This window comes from Boeremia exigua (genome assembly GCF_020726555.1).
Source record: "Boeremia exigua strain MPI-SDFR-AT-0100 chromosome Unknown C7974scaffold_2, whole genome shotgun sequence".
NCBI classification, from domain to species: domain Eukaryota; kingdom Fungi; phylum Ascomycota; class Dothideomycetes; order Pleosporales; family Didymellaceae; genus Boeremia; species Boeremia exigua.
Genome location: NW_025763519.1, coordinates 2,435,014 through 2,450,216, shown reverse-complemented (window position 1 = coordinate 2,450,216; position 15,203 = coordinate 2,435,014). Strand labels below are relative to the sequence as shown.

At 54.0% G+C, this 15,203-nt stretch overlaps 4 protein-coding genes across 4 annotated transcripts; 2 read left to right on the top strand and 2 right to left on the bottom strand.

Moving 5' to 3' along the window:
- Window positions 1–845: 845 nt before the first annotated feature.
- On the bottom strand, window positions 846–2,348 carry C7974DRAFT_301417 (uncharacterized protein; the record flags this gene model as incomplete). Its single annotated transcript, XM_046137850.1, has 2 exons — window positions 846–1,700; window positions 2,082–2,348. 2 exons carry the CDS (start codon window positions 2,346–2,348, stop codon window positions 846–848), a joined length of 1,122 nt encoding a protein of 373 aa, XP_046001877.1.
- Window positions 2,349–3,384: 1,036 nt separating this feature from the next.
- C7974DRAFT_112356 (nitrogen permease regulator 2-domain-containing protein) lies at window positions 3,385–5,386 on the bottom strand. Its single transcript, XM_046135008.1, has 3 exons — window positions 5,261–5,386; window positions 4,695–5,213; window positions 3,385–4,642 (listed from the first exon to the last, which is right to left on the bottom strand). The coding sequence occupies exons 1-3, from the start codon at window positions 5,313–5,315 to the stop codon at window positions 3,471–3,473; spliced, it is 1,746 nt and encodes a 581-aa protein (XP_046001876.1). The 5' UTR covers window positions 5,316–5,386; the 3' UTR covers window positions 3,385–3,470.
- Window position 5,387: 1 nt separating this feature from the next.
- C7974DRAFT_112355 (heterokaryon incompatibility protein-domain-containing protein) lies at window positions 5,388–8,160 on the top strand. The gene has a single exon (XM_046135007.1). The coding sequence runs from the start codon at window positions 5,702–5,704 to the stop codon at window positions 8,099–8,101; it is 2,400 nt and encodes a 799-aa protein (XP_046001875.1). The 5' UTR covers window positions 5,388–5,701; the 3' UTR covers window positions 8,102–8,160.
- A 1,457-nt stretch (window positions 8,161–9,617) lies between these two features.
- C7974DRAFT_328572 (uncharacterized protein) lies at window positions 9,618–14,893 on the top strand. Its single transcript, XM_046139033.1, has 3 exons — window positions 9,618–10,247; window positions 10,300–11,151; window positions 11,254–14,893. The coding sequence occupies exons 1-3, from the start codon at window positions 10,035–10,037 to the stop codon at window positions 14,770–14,772; spliced, it is 4,584 nt and encodes a 1,527-aa protein (XP_046001874.1). The 5' UTR covers window positions 9,618–10,034; the 3' UTR covers window positions 14,773–14,893.
- The last annotated feature ends 310 nt before the right edge of the window (window positions 14,894–15,203 follow it).

Below are 15,203 nucleotides of genomic sequence, written 5' to 3'. Positions count from 1 at the left end.
GGGCAAACCTTCGATATCGTCCCCACACGGCATGGATCGAAATGAAACGCAGCACGCAGGATCCATTCGAGGCATAGTCGCAATGAGCGGGTGGCAGGAAGCAGGATTGTAGAAGGATCCGCTTCGGCGCCCATAATACGGACCTTGGAATTATTAGGGGCAAGTAGCCCTGGTCAAAGATGCTCATGAGGTGGGATCCGAGCTTGGTCACCTGAAAGTGGAATCTGCCGTGGAGACAGGGTTGCAGGCGTTATTCGCTTCAATTTTCCTCCGAGATCGACTCCCAAAACAGACAAGAAGCCGAGATCCTCGACACCGACCCCGAGAAACAAGTGGAACACACTACAGTTTTGCGATGGCATGCCGCACTGGCTCTGCTACCGTTACAGTAATCTGCAAGGGTCTTGAAACACGTCAATCAAATACACATCTTGCCTCATCCTGTCCATTTTGCTCTCGGCCCTACGTCTTCTGGCGCGCGGCTAATGTTTTCCAATCCGCCGAGGCCAGCAGAAAAAAAGCCCTGCGCCAAGCGAACGACGCACTCCACAAGGGTCGGTGGCGCGCTTTAGGCGGGCCATCCGCCGAGCCGACGACGTGGACCTGGCACCGTTCCAGCCAATTGCGCGCCGGGGCATGCCGTGGTCCGACCTCACCCGTGCTCATGCTTCTGGCAGGGCTTCCGCATTGAGCTGGACATCAGCTCACCGCAACCTGCGTCGTTGTGCGGCCTGCGCGATGATGCCCGCACGCAAAAATCAATAGTCTCTTGTTTGAGAATTCACGAGCGGGGACGAAAAACGAGGACGACGTTTTCCTGCTGATGGTGCAAGTGCGGTCGGCAGTTACGACTGCTGCGACGCGCGAATTTGCCGGAGCAGCTCTGGATACCACCGCTGGCCCACGTCTGGATGGCTCTTCACCCGATTCATCAGCGTCGCCTCGCCCAGATGCGCCCACCGGCCTTTGACAAACGTGAATTCAACGTCGTCCCTGCGCGCCTTGCGTGCTTCGTCACGCAGCTGCAGGACTGACGCTGGCACATCCATGGCCTCAAACTTTGCATCATAGCTTACGCCCTGGAAGAACGGAACGGAGAACCGTGCGCCCTCGCCCTTCCGCGGACTCAGCACGCGATGGGTAGTTGACGCGCATACGCCGTTCGTTAGAGCTTCCATTCCCTGCCCGATGGCAACCACAAGCGTGCCAGCGATAGGCTTGCAGTCCACCCACTCCCCTCTGGCGTTCTGCGCCTGCAGTCCCGGTTGGCTGCTGGCCTGCAGCAAGTAGCTGGTGAGCATGCTGTCCTTGTGAGGTCCGACGCCCTGGCGCGCGATCTCCCATTGCCTCCTGTCTTGCTCGCTCGCGTCTGCTGCCAGGTCGGGCACGGATACCTCGGGATACTTGACGATTTTGAGCTTGTGCTGCTGCTGCGCGTCGAAGAACTGGCTGAACGCGTTGGCAGGCAGGCCGATCGCTTCCGCGATCAGTGACGTGAAAAGAGCAGAAATTTCAGACATGCGACGCATGTACTCTTCGTAGACCGGCCGGAATGCCGGGAGGTGCTGCGGTGATGGCCATTGGTTTGGAGCGAGGAGATTGTGGTACAACGGTGCCTCTGGTCCTGGTACTGGATGCGGTGTCGACAGGTCGAGCTGTTCGCGGTGATCTGTGTTGAACGCCGTGGTCTCGTTGTCGAGCTTGAAGATCGTCAGCAAGGTGTCCAATGTTGTCGAGCAAAAGAGAAGGAAGATGTAATGGCAGGATGACGGCATAACGATCCTACACGATCGTTGTCTTGGTAGATACACGTGGGAAGATACCCAGGTTTGATTCGTTGCGTTTGATGAAGGATGTCTGCACGCGCGTTCTTTGTTGTTCCTCCTTCTCTCCCTGCTCTTGTAATAGCTCCAGCGTCTCCTTTTTTTTCTCCATCGCTGCATATACACAGCAGATCGTAGATAGTACATGACTGCACGAACCCAATAGACCATAGATGAACGACAATCACATTCAAAGCTGCACTCCTCGCCTCTCCGCCACACACAAGCATGCAGCACAATGAGATAAATTCAACTCACCCGACTCCAGCCCAGGAAACTCTTCTCGTTCTTCATCTCAATCGCCTCCTTCTGCGCTTGTGGTAGTTTCTCAAAAAATCTCGTGCACTCCTCGATCACATCGCGCACCAGCTTGTCTGGCAGCCCCGTCTCGCTGAGGTACAAGAAGCCAACATTCAGCAACGCGTCCCGCAAATCGGCCAGAAACTGCGGTTTCGTGGCGGGGTCAAGGGCACGCGCGAGGGGCAGAACGGGGAGTTCGGTGAAGGATTGAGGTTCGGCAGCCATTGCAGCGGTATGTAGACAGATGCAGCGGGGAGAACAAGAGTAGCACAACGACGCAGGCCAGTGTCGATTCGCTCGCGACACCACGTTGTTGCACCACATCACACCATCGCCCACCGGCATCGGTGTTGCGGGGTAGCAGTGCAGCGCAGTCGCAGTAAAGCGGGGCGCTTCCGCAGTGCGCGCGCTGCGCTCCGCTCCTCCAATCCATCTCGTGTCCGCATCCGCATCGCTCGCGTCGCCGTCTGAGCACCCGCGGCGGACCAAACTCCGCGCTCTTCGATGATCGCAAGCACAGCGCAGCGCGGCGCCTCGCTCGCCCGCGCCTGCCGCTGTCGCACGCCCTGCCCGGACACTGACACAAATCTCCGAGCCCAATATTGTGGATATTGGATTTTGTGGACTTTGTTTTGAGCGTGGGCTCGGGTGCGTCGCCCGCCGTATACGGTCGCGATATTCGCCTCATTTGCGTGACGTGCCGAGTGAGGCAGGCCTGGCGGTGCCGAGTTTCACGCGGTGGAGAAGTGTGACACAGCTCAGTAGCGGGCCATCCATTTGAAGACCAGGCCGAGGGCTGTGAGCTTGAGGCCGGCGACGAGGGTCAGTGTTACGGCGCCGAGGAGCGTGAGCATGATGGGTGGGGAAGGTGTCGAGAGTGGGAGTTTCGAGTGACTGTGATAAGCAACAGAGTCGAGAGGATGGGCACGGCACGTTTGAATGCTCACTTCTCACTCCATCAGCCTTTTGTATTCATACCCCATACCCCAAAGGTCCACAATTGAGCGCCCAACGTCCCAATCCTTCTCCACATGGCCGGAGCAGAGTCCGCGGGTGCAGCTCACGTGTAAGCGAGCACCTGTGTCAAGACGTGTGCGGCCTCGCGACGTTGTACGGATGACGTGCATCACGCACACAAGACATGCAGGGCCTGCTGGGTTAAGGTTCGGCGTGTGATAAAAGCATGGGTATGATGGTCATGTGGGTGTGGGAGTGAGGCTTCACGGCCCGCAGTCGCTCCACGATTCCTCCGCAGGCACCGGGAAAACGGTCCACGTGTTGGTCTACGATTGCGTCCATTGGCGCGCGTCGCACATTGATAGAAAGTAGCACCTACTTAGGTGGGTATTACCGATGTATGACCACTCCGAGACCCTCACCGACTCCCCTGATCTTGCCCTCGACGACCTTCTCCGGCAACGACAGATCGCTGCAAATCTCATCGAAGCAATGCATGCCATCTAAGAAGTTGACTAATTGCATCCCGACCTCCCTCTCTCTATCGCTAACCAGGTCATCCATGTCCTTTAAATTTTGGTTTCGTGTGATACTTGGCGCTTTATGGTGGTGTTGAGTGTTCGCCAAATGCGGATTAAGGCTTGTTGTAGAGGCTATCGAAGGGCGGTGTATCGAGAACGAAGGATGCTGTGCATGTGAATGCAGATTGGATATGGATGGGCGGTGAATGTTACCACGGATGGTCGCTGTATCAGAATCTCTCAAATTCGACGTCGAAGGAGCAGCAGATGTCTGGAGACTCGTCGGTGGCGCTGGAGGCATTGCTATAGATGTCGCGTATGCATACTTGTGCACACGGTAGAGGAAGCCTTTGATCACACCGAAGGTAATGAACCGGCGAATGTCAATGCCGCTGAGCAGGTCGAGGTTGTCAAGCACCCAACTCTTGAGCGTGAGACCTTGCCGCAGGGAGGTGTACAAAGTGATCAAGGTTTCGTGTTCGATGTGCCACTCGCCGTCTTCATCTTCGTCCTGCTGGTCCTCGCCATCGAAGCCTGAGATGTGGATGGCGGAGCTAGCACTCTCACTTCGCTGTGATGCTGAAGAAGATATCGAACTTCGTCCCTCACGGCTTCTTTCAGACTCGCTTCGCACAACTGTGCTCTTGCTCGCGGCTGACCCTACCCTCATCTTCGGTGTCCTGACGTATCTCATGCACTCTTCCTTCACATCGTCGTCCAGAACGAAGCCACCAATCTCTGCCGTTGGCGCATAGATGGCACTGAAACTGAATATGTCCAGTAGCACCAGGCAACCATAGTACACTAGATGTTGTACGGCTCTTCGTGTCAATGAGAGATCGGTATCCGCAAGCTGAGCAATACGTGATATCGAGTTCACACCGTTGATGTATGGCAGAATGCGATTCAACGTGAGATCGGAGGAGATGGGCGACTGGAGGCCAGCAAGCGACATGGTGAGGAGAGGGACTTGATGCGCGTGAACGGGCGGTGGAGGCGGTCTTGTCGGGAACAGCTTCAGATTGATGGTATTGGAGTCGTCTATTCCAGATCAGTCAATGTGGGCAAGTTTGCAGCATCAGAGAGCACCTACCAATCGGTATCATGCATTCAGAATAATTGTTGAGGTCCTCGAGCACCATCTCACACAGCGCATACACCTTGCTGCCACTGCCGAGGCCGAAGCCACTCCCACCCACGCTGTCGTCTAGACCACCAACGCCTATCCCGAGGCCAACATACTCGTCGTCCCAAACGCCATCCTCTTCTTTGCTAAGAAAGCCGCCCTGCTCCTCCAGGCCTCTCAGCAGTTTGCCCAGCTTCCTCACTACCTGTCCATAGCACGCCCAGTCTACCTCAGTTTCGCTAATGACTATAGCAAAGTTAAAGATGAACTCGTTTCTCTCGTACTTCTTTTCCTCCTTTATGCACACTGGAAAGCCGATGATGCGGTGGTGGTTGACGCAGCAGGTGATAAGGCGATCACAGAACTGCTGGGTAGGGATGAGGTATTGTGTGACCGACGAGAAGGGAAAGAGCGGTGTTGGAAGGGCGGACGGTGAGGTCGAAGGCGTTATCGCGCCTGCTGGGACTTGGTGGAGGACGTGTGAGCCTGGTGACTGTGAGATGGAACTGCAGACGGTACATCGCTTCGCTGACCTTTCTCATGATGGAAACGCGTGTAGAATATGGCCTTGATTGCGCGCGTAGGCATTGGATCTATCAAACACCCTAAAGGTGTGGTTCACTGCAAGCTACATGTTGAACGTAAGGGTCAGAGGTTCGCGTTGCGGGGAGCTGGAGCTTCGAGTGGTTCCCGTCCGTGCTTCCCTTTCCTGCCTACCTCGCACAAATATCACCGTCAACATCGGATAGCATCTGCTTGCATCAATCTGGACATTACGTATGTGGGTGTATTGCGCTCGCCATGCTGTGTCCTGCTTGCCCTTGTGCGAGATGTAGTCCCGTATCCGCCTGCCAATGGCTTCGCAGTAAACAGGAAGCGTGGCAGGCTGGCGGGCAGTCAAGCTGCAGCCTTCTCAGCTCACTTACCTCCTCTTATCACAACAGAAAGACCATCATCGACGCATATTGATAAGTATGGACGTCAACGAGGCGGTCACACCATATCAACTATGCAACCTCTGCCAAACTATCGCTACCACGTACACGCCACCCAAGTCTTGGGCAGGCGAAGATGTACACAACTTCCTCAGTCATCACAACCTCCAATGGGATCAAAGCACTTCACTATACAACTTCATTCAAAGTGCAACATTTCAAAATGTCTTCCCTTTGGTTCAATCGGAACGTAAGCTGTTCTGGGCGAGCAGAGTACCCACACCACATCACGCTAGCTTGACTGATCTTCGAAGATCAGCTCAGCGTGATTGTCACCTTTGTTCTCTCTTTGTCGGCTCATTCGATCGAAATGAGGAATGTACTTCACAATATGGAAAAGAACATCGGCTGTGGATCTCTCCGGGTAGCAGCCCACGCTTACTACGTAATTTCGTGATCAGTGACGATAGTCAATTGCTGCATCTACACTACAGCACTTCTTCGGGACTCTCAGCTTTACCAGCCCCTTTGGCTACAATACGTATTCACATTATCTTCAAGCCTCGTCAGGGAATCTGGGAAGGGTTGCGTCCGGTCAGATCAAGCCAAGTTTCGCTCGCGTCGACTTGCTTCAAATGGTCTTCAAACACTGGGTCTGACGCAGCCTCCAAGCTGATGGGCGCTTGGTTACAAGAATGTACTGAAAAACATGAGTCTTGTAGTCAGGATTTTGGCGGCCACAGGCCTTCTAGGCTGTTAGATCTCCACTTTGACACAGACTCGAGATACATTCGTTTAGTTTCGACGAGCGATCATGGCGCGCAGCCTTACGCTACGCTCAGTTACAGCTGGGGTAATAGCCCCCCCTCCGTCTTGCTTACCAAGGACACACTCGAATCGTTTCGAGCTCAAATCAGGATGGATACGCTTCCAAGAACAGTACAACATGCTGTTCATGTGTGCAGAATGCTGCATATTCGATTCCTATGGGTGGATGCTCTTTGCATCATCCAAGGTAGTACTGGCGATTTTTCAAAAGAGGTTTCTCACATGGGATCAATTTATGCCCGGTCTTTATTTACAATTGCAGCGTCTGACTCTGTTGATTGCAGTTCAGGCTTTTTGAAGAGCCGGTTGCCACTTCAAACGGAAGACTGCCAAATCCTCGACGACGACGACAAGACCTTGTGGTTCGAGGGACTGGAACATGATGGTCAGTTCCATTACCTTCAGCGCCGGCACATCGACACTCGAGCCTGGGTCTACCAGGAACGTTTGATGGGCCCACGAACACTCCATTTCTGTGGCACTGATATAATATGGGAGTGCCGGAAACTGCGTTCATGCCATCGATGCGGCACACCTACACTTCCCAACATAGGAGACTACAAAGAGCTTTTCCTAAGGATACTTCGGATGACACCAGAGGATCATGGCGAAGTTCGGTTTCAAGATTTGTGGTATCGGCTATTGTACAATTACAACCGAGCTTCGTTGAGCAACGAGGACGACAGACTCAGCGCATTGGCGGGTGTAGTTCAGCTCCTGAACCGTGATACCAACTACGAGAATAGCTTCGGTCTATGGCTCCCGTTCTTCTGGGACCAGCTTCTCTGGTGCTATACGGAAGCTTTAAAAGGCGTTTGGCGTGATCGGAGAAGAATGCTCAGCGACGTTCCTTCGTGGTCATGGATCGGTGTCCAAGGCGAGATTGGAATCCCGGATCATTGGCGTACGGATTTACCATACGTGAACAGCGCTGAGTTGCTACAACCCCCACCTGCTACGCCATTTGATCGATTGTCATCATTGTGCAAAGAGCTACCACTACCTGCATCCACAAAGATACGGGGCTGGACTACGGTCCGCCGGCCGGTACCCAGATTCAGTCTTCGGGAGCCGCTCGTACTCCAGAGCAACTGGATCCTGGCCCCCGTATTGAAGCCTTGCAGTGACGACTCAGCTGCATACGAACAACTCTCATGGAGCATATTCCATGACACCACGGCATACACAGAACAACACGGAAATCTCTCCAACGGCCCGGTTTTCGTGTGGCATTATTTCTTTCCGGACGTATTACCCCAGCAAGATGAGCCTTTGACATGTCTCCTAATAAAGCATGCCAATGAAGAAAGAAGATTTGACGAGCAAGGCCTTGTACTTGAGTGCATAGATGCTAGGAAGAGTCTTTTCAGGAGACGAGGGGTATTTGCTGTCTCCATTGGTTGGCCTGAAGCGTATGCGCAGCTTTTCGCAGCATTGGCCAAAGCACAACGTTCCCAAGACCAGCATCGCATATGTCAGGCCCTAAAAGACCTCAACGCAGGCTTCGAGATCTATGAAGCAGATGATACGCTGAGGATGCAGGATCTACTGAGGAATCGATACAGCATGTTTGGCGAGGACGCAACCATAACAGAAGTCGAGATCATCTGAACCGCTTCGATTTCGGTGTGGGTCCCACACCTCAGGCTCTCTCAAGTGATCCAAGAGTCTATCAAGGACCAAGAAGGAATGGGACGGGGATGGATCTGTATTGTTTCCTAGTGCCTGTAATCGCCTACCGGGCAAGTTCCTGCACAAATTGCCATGTTTTCAGATTTTTCTTCATACATACAATATCCGTGACTCGTATAATCCTATCGCTCGCTCATCGCTGCCCACAAATCTCCTTTCATCTCTCATGAATGTCTCAACACCCGTTCACCAGATTGTGCCAGCGGGGTCTCTCCAATAGCGACTTTGTTCCTTGGAGTATGAGGCCCCGGCTCATCGTCACTATTATCGGTATACGTCTGCCCGTCCGAGTGTTGTCGTCAGATCGAACCCCTCAACCTCCTCCTCCTCGTCGCTCTTGAGGTCTTCAGCTCGCGTCAGAACGAACGTGACCGACAGTATCTAGCGCGTATCTCGTTCATTGACCGATCGCGAAAACATGGTTACTACCCGGCTTACGTTAACATTACTGGCCATGAAGCACGTGCAATCGCGTGGCGTGGCATTCGCAATGTCTTGCTCTTCTCCAACCCTTGCTCGGGATCACATGTATGCGTTGCAACAACGAATGAAGCGTGCGTTTGAAGACGTCCTTCCAGACTTGTTTGGCGCTTCTCTCTCGCAGGTGCGCTCTTACGTGACGTCTTGTTGCAGGGTCCAGTGAATTCGCGGGTACTCGTCGACGCTCCAAATTACGAGTTTCAATCCTGTTTGACACCCGAGATAGTCACCGAACTGTGTCGAGTCAGCGTGGTTGTATGTGCAGCGACAGACCGCGAAGTAAGTTTCGTGTCTGGGTAACACAATTGGCTCTTCCGGAGTTGATCGTATTCGTCTCAACTTTCATTCATTGAGGAATCATACGGGGCAGACTTTTAGACACGATCAAGATCCATGGGTGTTGAGGTGTAACGCGAATATTTCAGCTGTTGCATCTGTGACGTTTCGCAAAGTGTTTCTTGGGCGAGGCGCAGTGATCCTAGTAAACTCTAGAAGCGATATCTCGAGGCCGTCGGTTGGCGTAAGCCGCGTGGGTCTAGGGGGAAACGTGCATGAACGACATGTGAAGGATCCATCGAATTTAGGAGCTGATCCTGTCGTATTAAGATGTATGTAGCAAATCGCCAGAAGCTTCATTTATCGTGAGCGCTCCATGGGAGAGTACTGTATAGCAGCGTGCGCATGCAGCAAACAGAACGGCGCAGTCACAGCCCTATGTCCAGGCTTCGGAGGTTTGATCTACGATCCAGCTCGAGTCGCAGCAGCGCACAGCCACCTCAACCCCACTAAGAGTGGCTGTCCTTGCGCTCAGCCCGCCGCCTTTGTGGAGAAAAAAAGGGCGGTATTACGCGGTTTCGGTGCTTCCGCGCACAGTCAGGTTTTATTTCAACCTGGATCCGTGATGTACAAAATGAGAAACTACCTCTGCAAGCTTTTTGTAATCGATATGTTTGTGATAAAGGTCAACAGATCCAGCTGCTAGGTAGCATGATGGTATAACATGTGCTCGTTGTGCTCATGCAGCTCTGAAAGATGTCGCGATCTCAGCAATGTCTTGGCGATACTGTAATTTTGCGCAGCCGTCGGCGAACCCTGCCTAATAATCTGACCGCTGGACGCCTGAAGCCGGACCCTGTGCACGATCAACCGGCATCCGCCCTTCAAATCAGCACAGAAGGGCTACTGTGACTCCGCGTTCCTGTGCGGCTTGACCGGTTTACAGCGCCCTTGACTTAATAGCAGCCAAGCGGCCTCAGGCTTGACTCACTTTTGATCATACACACTCATTTTCGGAGAACCCACACGAACCTCCGTCGTGATTGCTGACCAACCCACCACAACGCCCTTCCCCACACACGAATACACTCACCCAATGGAGGGCGCTGACTTCGCTTTTGATACAGCGGATATGGACTTCAATAATGTGTTTGCGACGTTGCCGCAGCAGCAGCAGTTCGCGAAGCCTACCGAGGATAACACCTTTGGCTTCTTTGGTGACGAGGGTATCGACACGGCCGCATCATTCATCGATCCGACCATCTTCTCGACCCCGTCTCAGGATATGAGCTTTATGTCCCAGACTCTTGTAGGTGTTGCGATACGATATCGAGCACGATCGGGTAAGCTGACTTCTTCAGGCCATGGATAACACTATGAGCAACAACCTGTGGAATAGCCATCTTACACCGGAAACACTTGCGATGAACTCCTTCCCAGCAACTCCTACACAATCACTTGAGATGTACCAGCCAAGCCTGGGTACTTCGTTGGGCAAGAGGCCGCGTCAACTCGATGTCGAAGACTTCACCCAGTCTAAGCGACATGAGTCGACAGGGGACTACACATTAACTTCCTTCTCATCAGCTTCACCACAAATAGACGTAGTCCAGGGTCTCTCGGATGAGGCTGCCGACGTGTGCACAACATGGTTCAACAAGTACGCCGTGTTGCCGAGCGACCGTCACATCGACTCGCTCAGCCAGCTCACAGGAGAGTCTGCAGATGCCATCCGGCAATGGTTTGGGCTATTGCTGAAACAGGGTATGGGGGGCCATGATTCAGCCTACAAGTCGCAAACCGATATGATGCCAGCTTTGTGCTGGTCTGATTCATATACAACAGATCTGGTGCCCCAACAGCAGCAAGGGATAGAGTTCCCTGTAAATATTCAAAACGCTCAGCTTACACAGAACACGGCAACACCAGAGAGACGGACAAGCGATGACACAACAGTGGCCAACCCACCGGCACCAACGCTCCGTGGGAAGAAGAAGCGCTGTTCACCTACTGAGGACCGGGACCTACTAGACAGAGACCCAAACAAGATCTACCAATGCACGCGGAAATGTGGCAAGCGTTACGGCCGCAAGTGTGATTGGAAGAGAAATGAGGAAGAGGGATATCCATGCAAGTCGTGGGTGTGCAGCTTGTGCACAAGTGATGGTGTCGAGAATGTGCGCCCATGCTTCCGGAAGTACCATTTCGTTCAGGTAAGCGAGTTTTATTATACATACAAGTTCATCGCCCTGCAGGGGTTTCGCAAGCTTGGCTCAAGTACCCTCGTATGTTTGGCATGGCTAACATTCGCGTAGCATTTCAGGAACATCCACCCTGATGTGAACAGCGATGAGTACGAGCAGGCTAGTGTTGTGAGCTCTGAGACTGAGTTCCCTCGGAATTGCGGGTTCTGCAAGCACAAGTTCGACTCGAGGCAGGACCGCATCGACCACATAGCAGAACACTTCAAGCAGGGCAAGTGTATGCTGGACTGGAACGATGAGAGCAACGACGACGCCGACAACAGCGACAACACCGATGATGATGACGACAATGACAAGCCCAGCGGCGACGGGTATGACGGTGCGCCGTCGCATCCGCCACGGGAAAGCGATCCTCGTAACCACTTTGGCTCTCACTACTATGGCGGCGGCGACTACGGAGGCGGCGGCAGCAGCAGCAGCGGTGGCAGTGGATCTAGTCTACTGCCTGACAGCTTCTTCCAGTTCCAGCTTTCGTCGAAATCTGAAAACGTCGATGTCGCGAAGCAACCACAAGGCGATCAGCAGCGCATTCGACAACGATCCTCCTCTACACCAGAGCCTATCTCAACTGAGTTATGCTCAACTGGAGCAAAGCACGCTTCGACAGCGCGAAACGACCCAATCACTTTGGCCGGAGATGCTATCTCCGGCCGGTTAGTTGGGGGGGCCAAGGTCCCATCGCAACCTCTCGTGGCTCGCGGAGTTTGTGTAAGCACGGATGGTGTCGGCCTCATACCAGACGCTGTGAATCGACAACTAGCAGTGCTAGAAACACAGACTGATCCGGCGGGTCGGAACACCAAGATCAGTCCACTCGAGTCATCAGTACAGAGCCGCACAGAGGAGCTACGCGTCCCAGTGTCAGCTGTACTAGATAATCGCACAGACCTGTCAAGCTCTGCCGTCGTCGTGGTACCGACCATGCACACCAAAACAACGTCATCGACTGTACTTGACGCGTTACAGCACTTTACTCCGCAGTCATTCCTGAGTGTCAGACTCCTTGGTGCTGGTGGATTTAGTACTGTCGACGAGGTAGTACATCGAGCGACGAACTTACGAATGGGTCGTAAGACACTCAAGAATCGCAACCCCACCGCTATTGAGGAACTCAAGAAGGAAGTAAGCGTTCTCCAGAAGCTACGCCACCCTCACGTTATCCGCCTGCTCGGTGCATACTCCAAGGGCGACAAGATGTCGATCCTAGTATCTCCCGTTGCAGAGACAACACTCGCGCTCTGGCTTGAGCAAGTTACGCTACAACCAGCCAACCTCGTCAATGTCGTCAGCAAGATGTTTGGTTGTCTTGTGTCATCTGTTCGCTATCTCCACGAACAGCGACCAGTTGTCAAGCATATGGACATCAAGCCGCAGAACATCCTTGTTCTCCAAGGCGACCAAGAGTTCCCACGCGTAGTACTCTGCGATTTCGGCATCAGCTCTTCAGACGACCTGAATGATGGCCAGCACAAGCCACTGACGCGTCGTTATGTCGCACCTGAGGTTTTCAACGGATTCGCACGCGAGCAAGCTGCTGATGTCTGGTCTCTTGGATGCGTCTTTGCAGAAATGGCATCAGCGCCGTTCAGCCCGTCGAACTCAGACTGGCTAGACTTCCGCCGCGAGTACAGCGGTCGTACAGGCAAGCACTACTGGCAAGACGTTCCGAGCCTGCAAGACCGGCTTTCACGCTTCCTGAAGGAAGCCGCGACTCCCACCGAAGTAGAGGTGGTTGGTACGCTCAAGGAAATGCTAAACGCAGATCCCACCGAGCGACCGAGCGCGGCACTTCTCTCCTTGAAGTTCACCCCAGCGCCTTGTTGTCTTGAGTGGCCGAACGACCAAGCTGTCTTCCCTGCACCGGATCAAGAGCTTGAAGCGGTAGAGACACTTGTTCGTAAGAACGGCGTCGACTGCTGTGATCACCTTGAAGCTGCCAGCATAACTGTCAATCACAGTCAGGACATTTTCAAGAATGCGAAGTCCTGGATTGAAGAGTGCTATCACACGCACGACGTATGTCGCACCGTTGCAACGACCGACAAGGTTCTACCGACGCGCTTAGTCGATACCCAGCCTGAGGGCATCGACGATAGTAGTGTTCGCATCGTTGACAGCGCTTCGCTCGTGCAAGGCATTGAAACCTTGAGATATGTCACGCTCAGCCATATATGGACTTGTAGTAGTCCCACGCTGACAACCGACCGACTCAAGAACGCGCAGCTAGGTCTTCAGCGACAGGCACTGCCAAAGGCACTCGAGTCTGGCATCCAGGCTGTACAGAAGCTTGGCTTCCGGTACATCTGGGTCGACTCGCTCTGTATCGTCCAGGATTCTGAAGCCGACAAGTACGCCGAGTGTGCGAAGATGGCATCCGTATACCGCAATGCTGCCCTGACAATCGTACTCGATCAGATCGATGAGGGCGATCCTGCGATCACCAAGATGGCATCTGGCCTAGTCCCGCCAAACGCAAATGCGAATGCACTGGCCATGAATGCGAATGCACAGGACAACAAGGTAAACGTACTGTCCAAGAATGCGAATGCGAATGCACGACTGTCAGCTTCATCATCGCTGCCAGTCAGCGACTTTACCACGCCCGGCTTCGGCTGGGACACACGCGCCTGGGCACTCCAAGAGCGCCTACTCAGCAGCCGCCTCCTGCATCTTTGCGAGAAGCAATTGTACTGGGAGTGTGCATCACTGAAAGCGTCTGACACCTTCCCGCGAGGGTTGTCGTCTCTCTTGTGGGAGAAGACGCACAGCAAGGCGCGCCACGATAGCCCTCAGCGCGGCAAGTCCGGCTCGCAGTCGATCACCGTCAAGAACACGTTCGACACGCCGGTACCCCTCGAGGCTACCCGTCTTCGCAACTGCCAGTGGATCCACAAAGAAGGCACCGTCAACGGCGACAGCTTGGATGTCGCGCACACGACGCAGCGAGGGGCTCCTCTGAGCTCCGACCGCGTCTCCGCACTCAAGCACCGCAAGACCTCCAGCAACGTTGTCGCTCCTAGTACTAAGAGCGCGATTGACGCTGCGTGTACCACGAACGACCAGATCGGCTCCTTCAACGCATCGGGCCCCTGGACCGGCACACCCGCCCCTGCGAGCACTCGCACCGCGCTCGCCCGCGCGCCCAGCCCCTACATGAAGCACGTCTTCGCCCTCACCTCGCTGTCCGACAACGCTCGGCCGCACTTCAGCGGCGCATTCAAGAAACCCGCCGACACACGGTCCGCGCCCAACGCCGCACGCCTCAGCCCACAAGCCCCCTCGCACACGCCAACCACGTCTTCGGCTTCAAAGAACGAGAAGACTGCGATGCTGCGTGCCAGTAGACCCGGTGTGAGCAACCCGCCGTTCTATGACTCGGATAACCGCCTCGTTGCACCTGCGACGGCGGCGGCGGCGGCGGCGGCGACGACGAAGAATCCGCTGTGTGATGCGCTCGCGCATACGCTGGCGCATCAGCTGGAGTCGGGGGTCCGATCGCATCCTTGTGCGCGTGCTACTGCTACTGCGGAGGACGATGAAAGGGCACAGGAAGATGGGACGAAGGTTTAGGCTAGCTTCTGTTACGAGACAGGGTTTCACTTTCTTTTCTTTTGCTTTACGGTTTCGATAGGTTGGTTCGAGTGCAATGCAGGTTAGTGTAGAGACACAACGAAATCATTGCTTATTGTTATCTACGGGTCTTTTACGTGAGACTTATTCTCCTTTGAGACAGCTGGATGTGTGTGTGAAGTGCGCTTATACCGTCTACTTCCCTAGTGCCTCCATCCATCTTTCTCTTCTCATTGCCTCCTTCTCTACCTCTCCGATCTCTCTCTCTGTCCGGGTACATGGACGTCAATCCAATGTCTGATATCTCAGCCTGATATGTTACACCTCACATCGAGTGTGTACGACACTGCTGTTCACGAGTCTACAGCTGGAAGTGGAAGACATACATGAGTGAGACAGCTCGGCGAGGAGTGTAGATACGCGGGCGGAAG

What these genes read in the sequence shown, in the direction of transcription:
- C7974DRAFT_112356 (XM_046135008.1), bottom strand. Translation starts at nt 5,315, where the DNA reads ATGCCTACGCGCGCAATCAAGGCCATATTCTACACGCGTTTCCATCAT. An exon ending in GCGTTTCCATCATGAGAAAG is followed by an intron (nt 5,214 to 5,260) that starts GTCAGCGAAGCG and finishes CACAGTCACCAG; the next exon opens with GCTCACACGTCCTCCACCAA. An exon ending in TGAATGCATGATACCGATTG is followed by an intron (nt 4,643 to 4,694) that starts GTAGGTGCTCTC and finishes GATCTGGAATAG; the next exon opens with ACGACTCCAATACCATCAAT.
- C7974DRAFT_112355 (XM_046135007.1), top strand. Translation starts at nt 5,702, where the DNA reads ATGGACGTCAACGAGGCGGTCACACCATATCAACTATGCAACCTCTGC.
- C7974DRAFT_328572 (XM_046139033.1), top strand. Translation starts at nt 10,035, where the DNA reads ATGGAGGGCGCTGACTTCGCTTTTGATACAGCGGATATGGACTTCAAT. An exon ending in GCTTTATGTCCCAGACTCTT is followed by an intron (nt 10,248 to 10,299) that starts GTAGGTGTTGCG and finishes TGACTTCTTCAG; the next exon opens with GCCATGGATAACACTATGAG. An exon ending in GGAAGTACCATTTCGTTCAG is followed by an intron (nt 11,152 to 11,253) that starts GTAAGCGAGTTT and finishes ACATTCGCGTAG; the next exon opens with CATTTCAGGAACATCCACCC.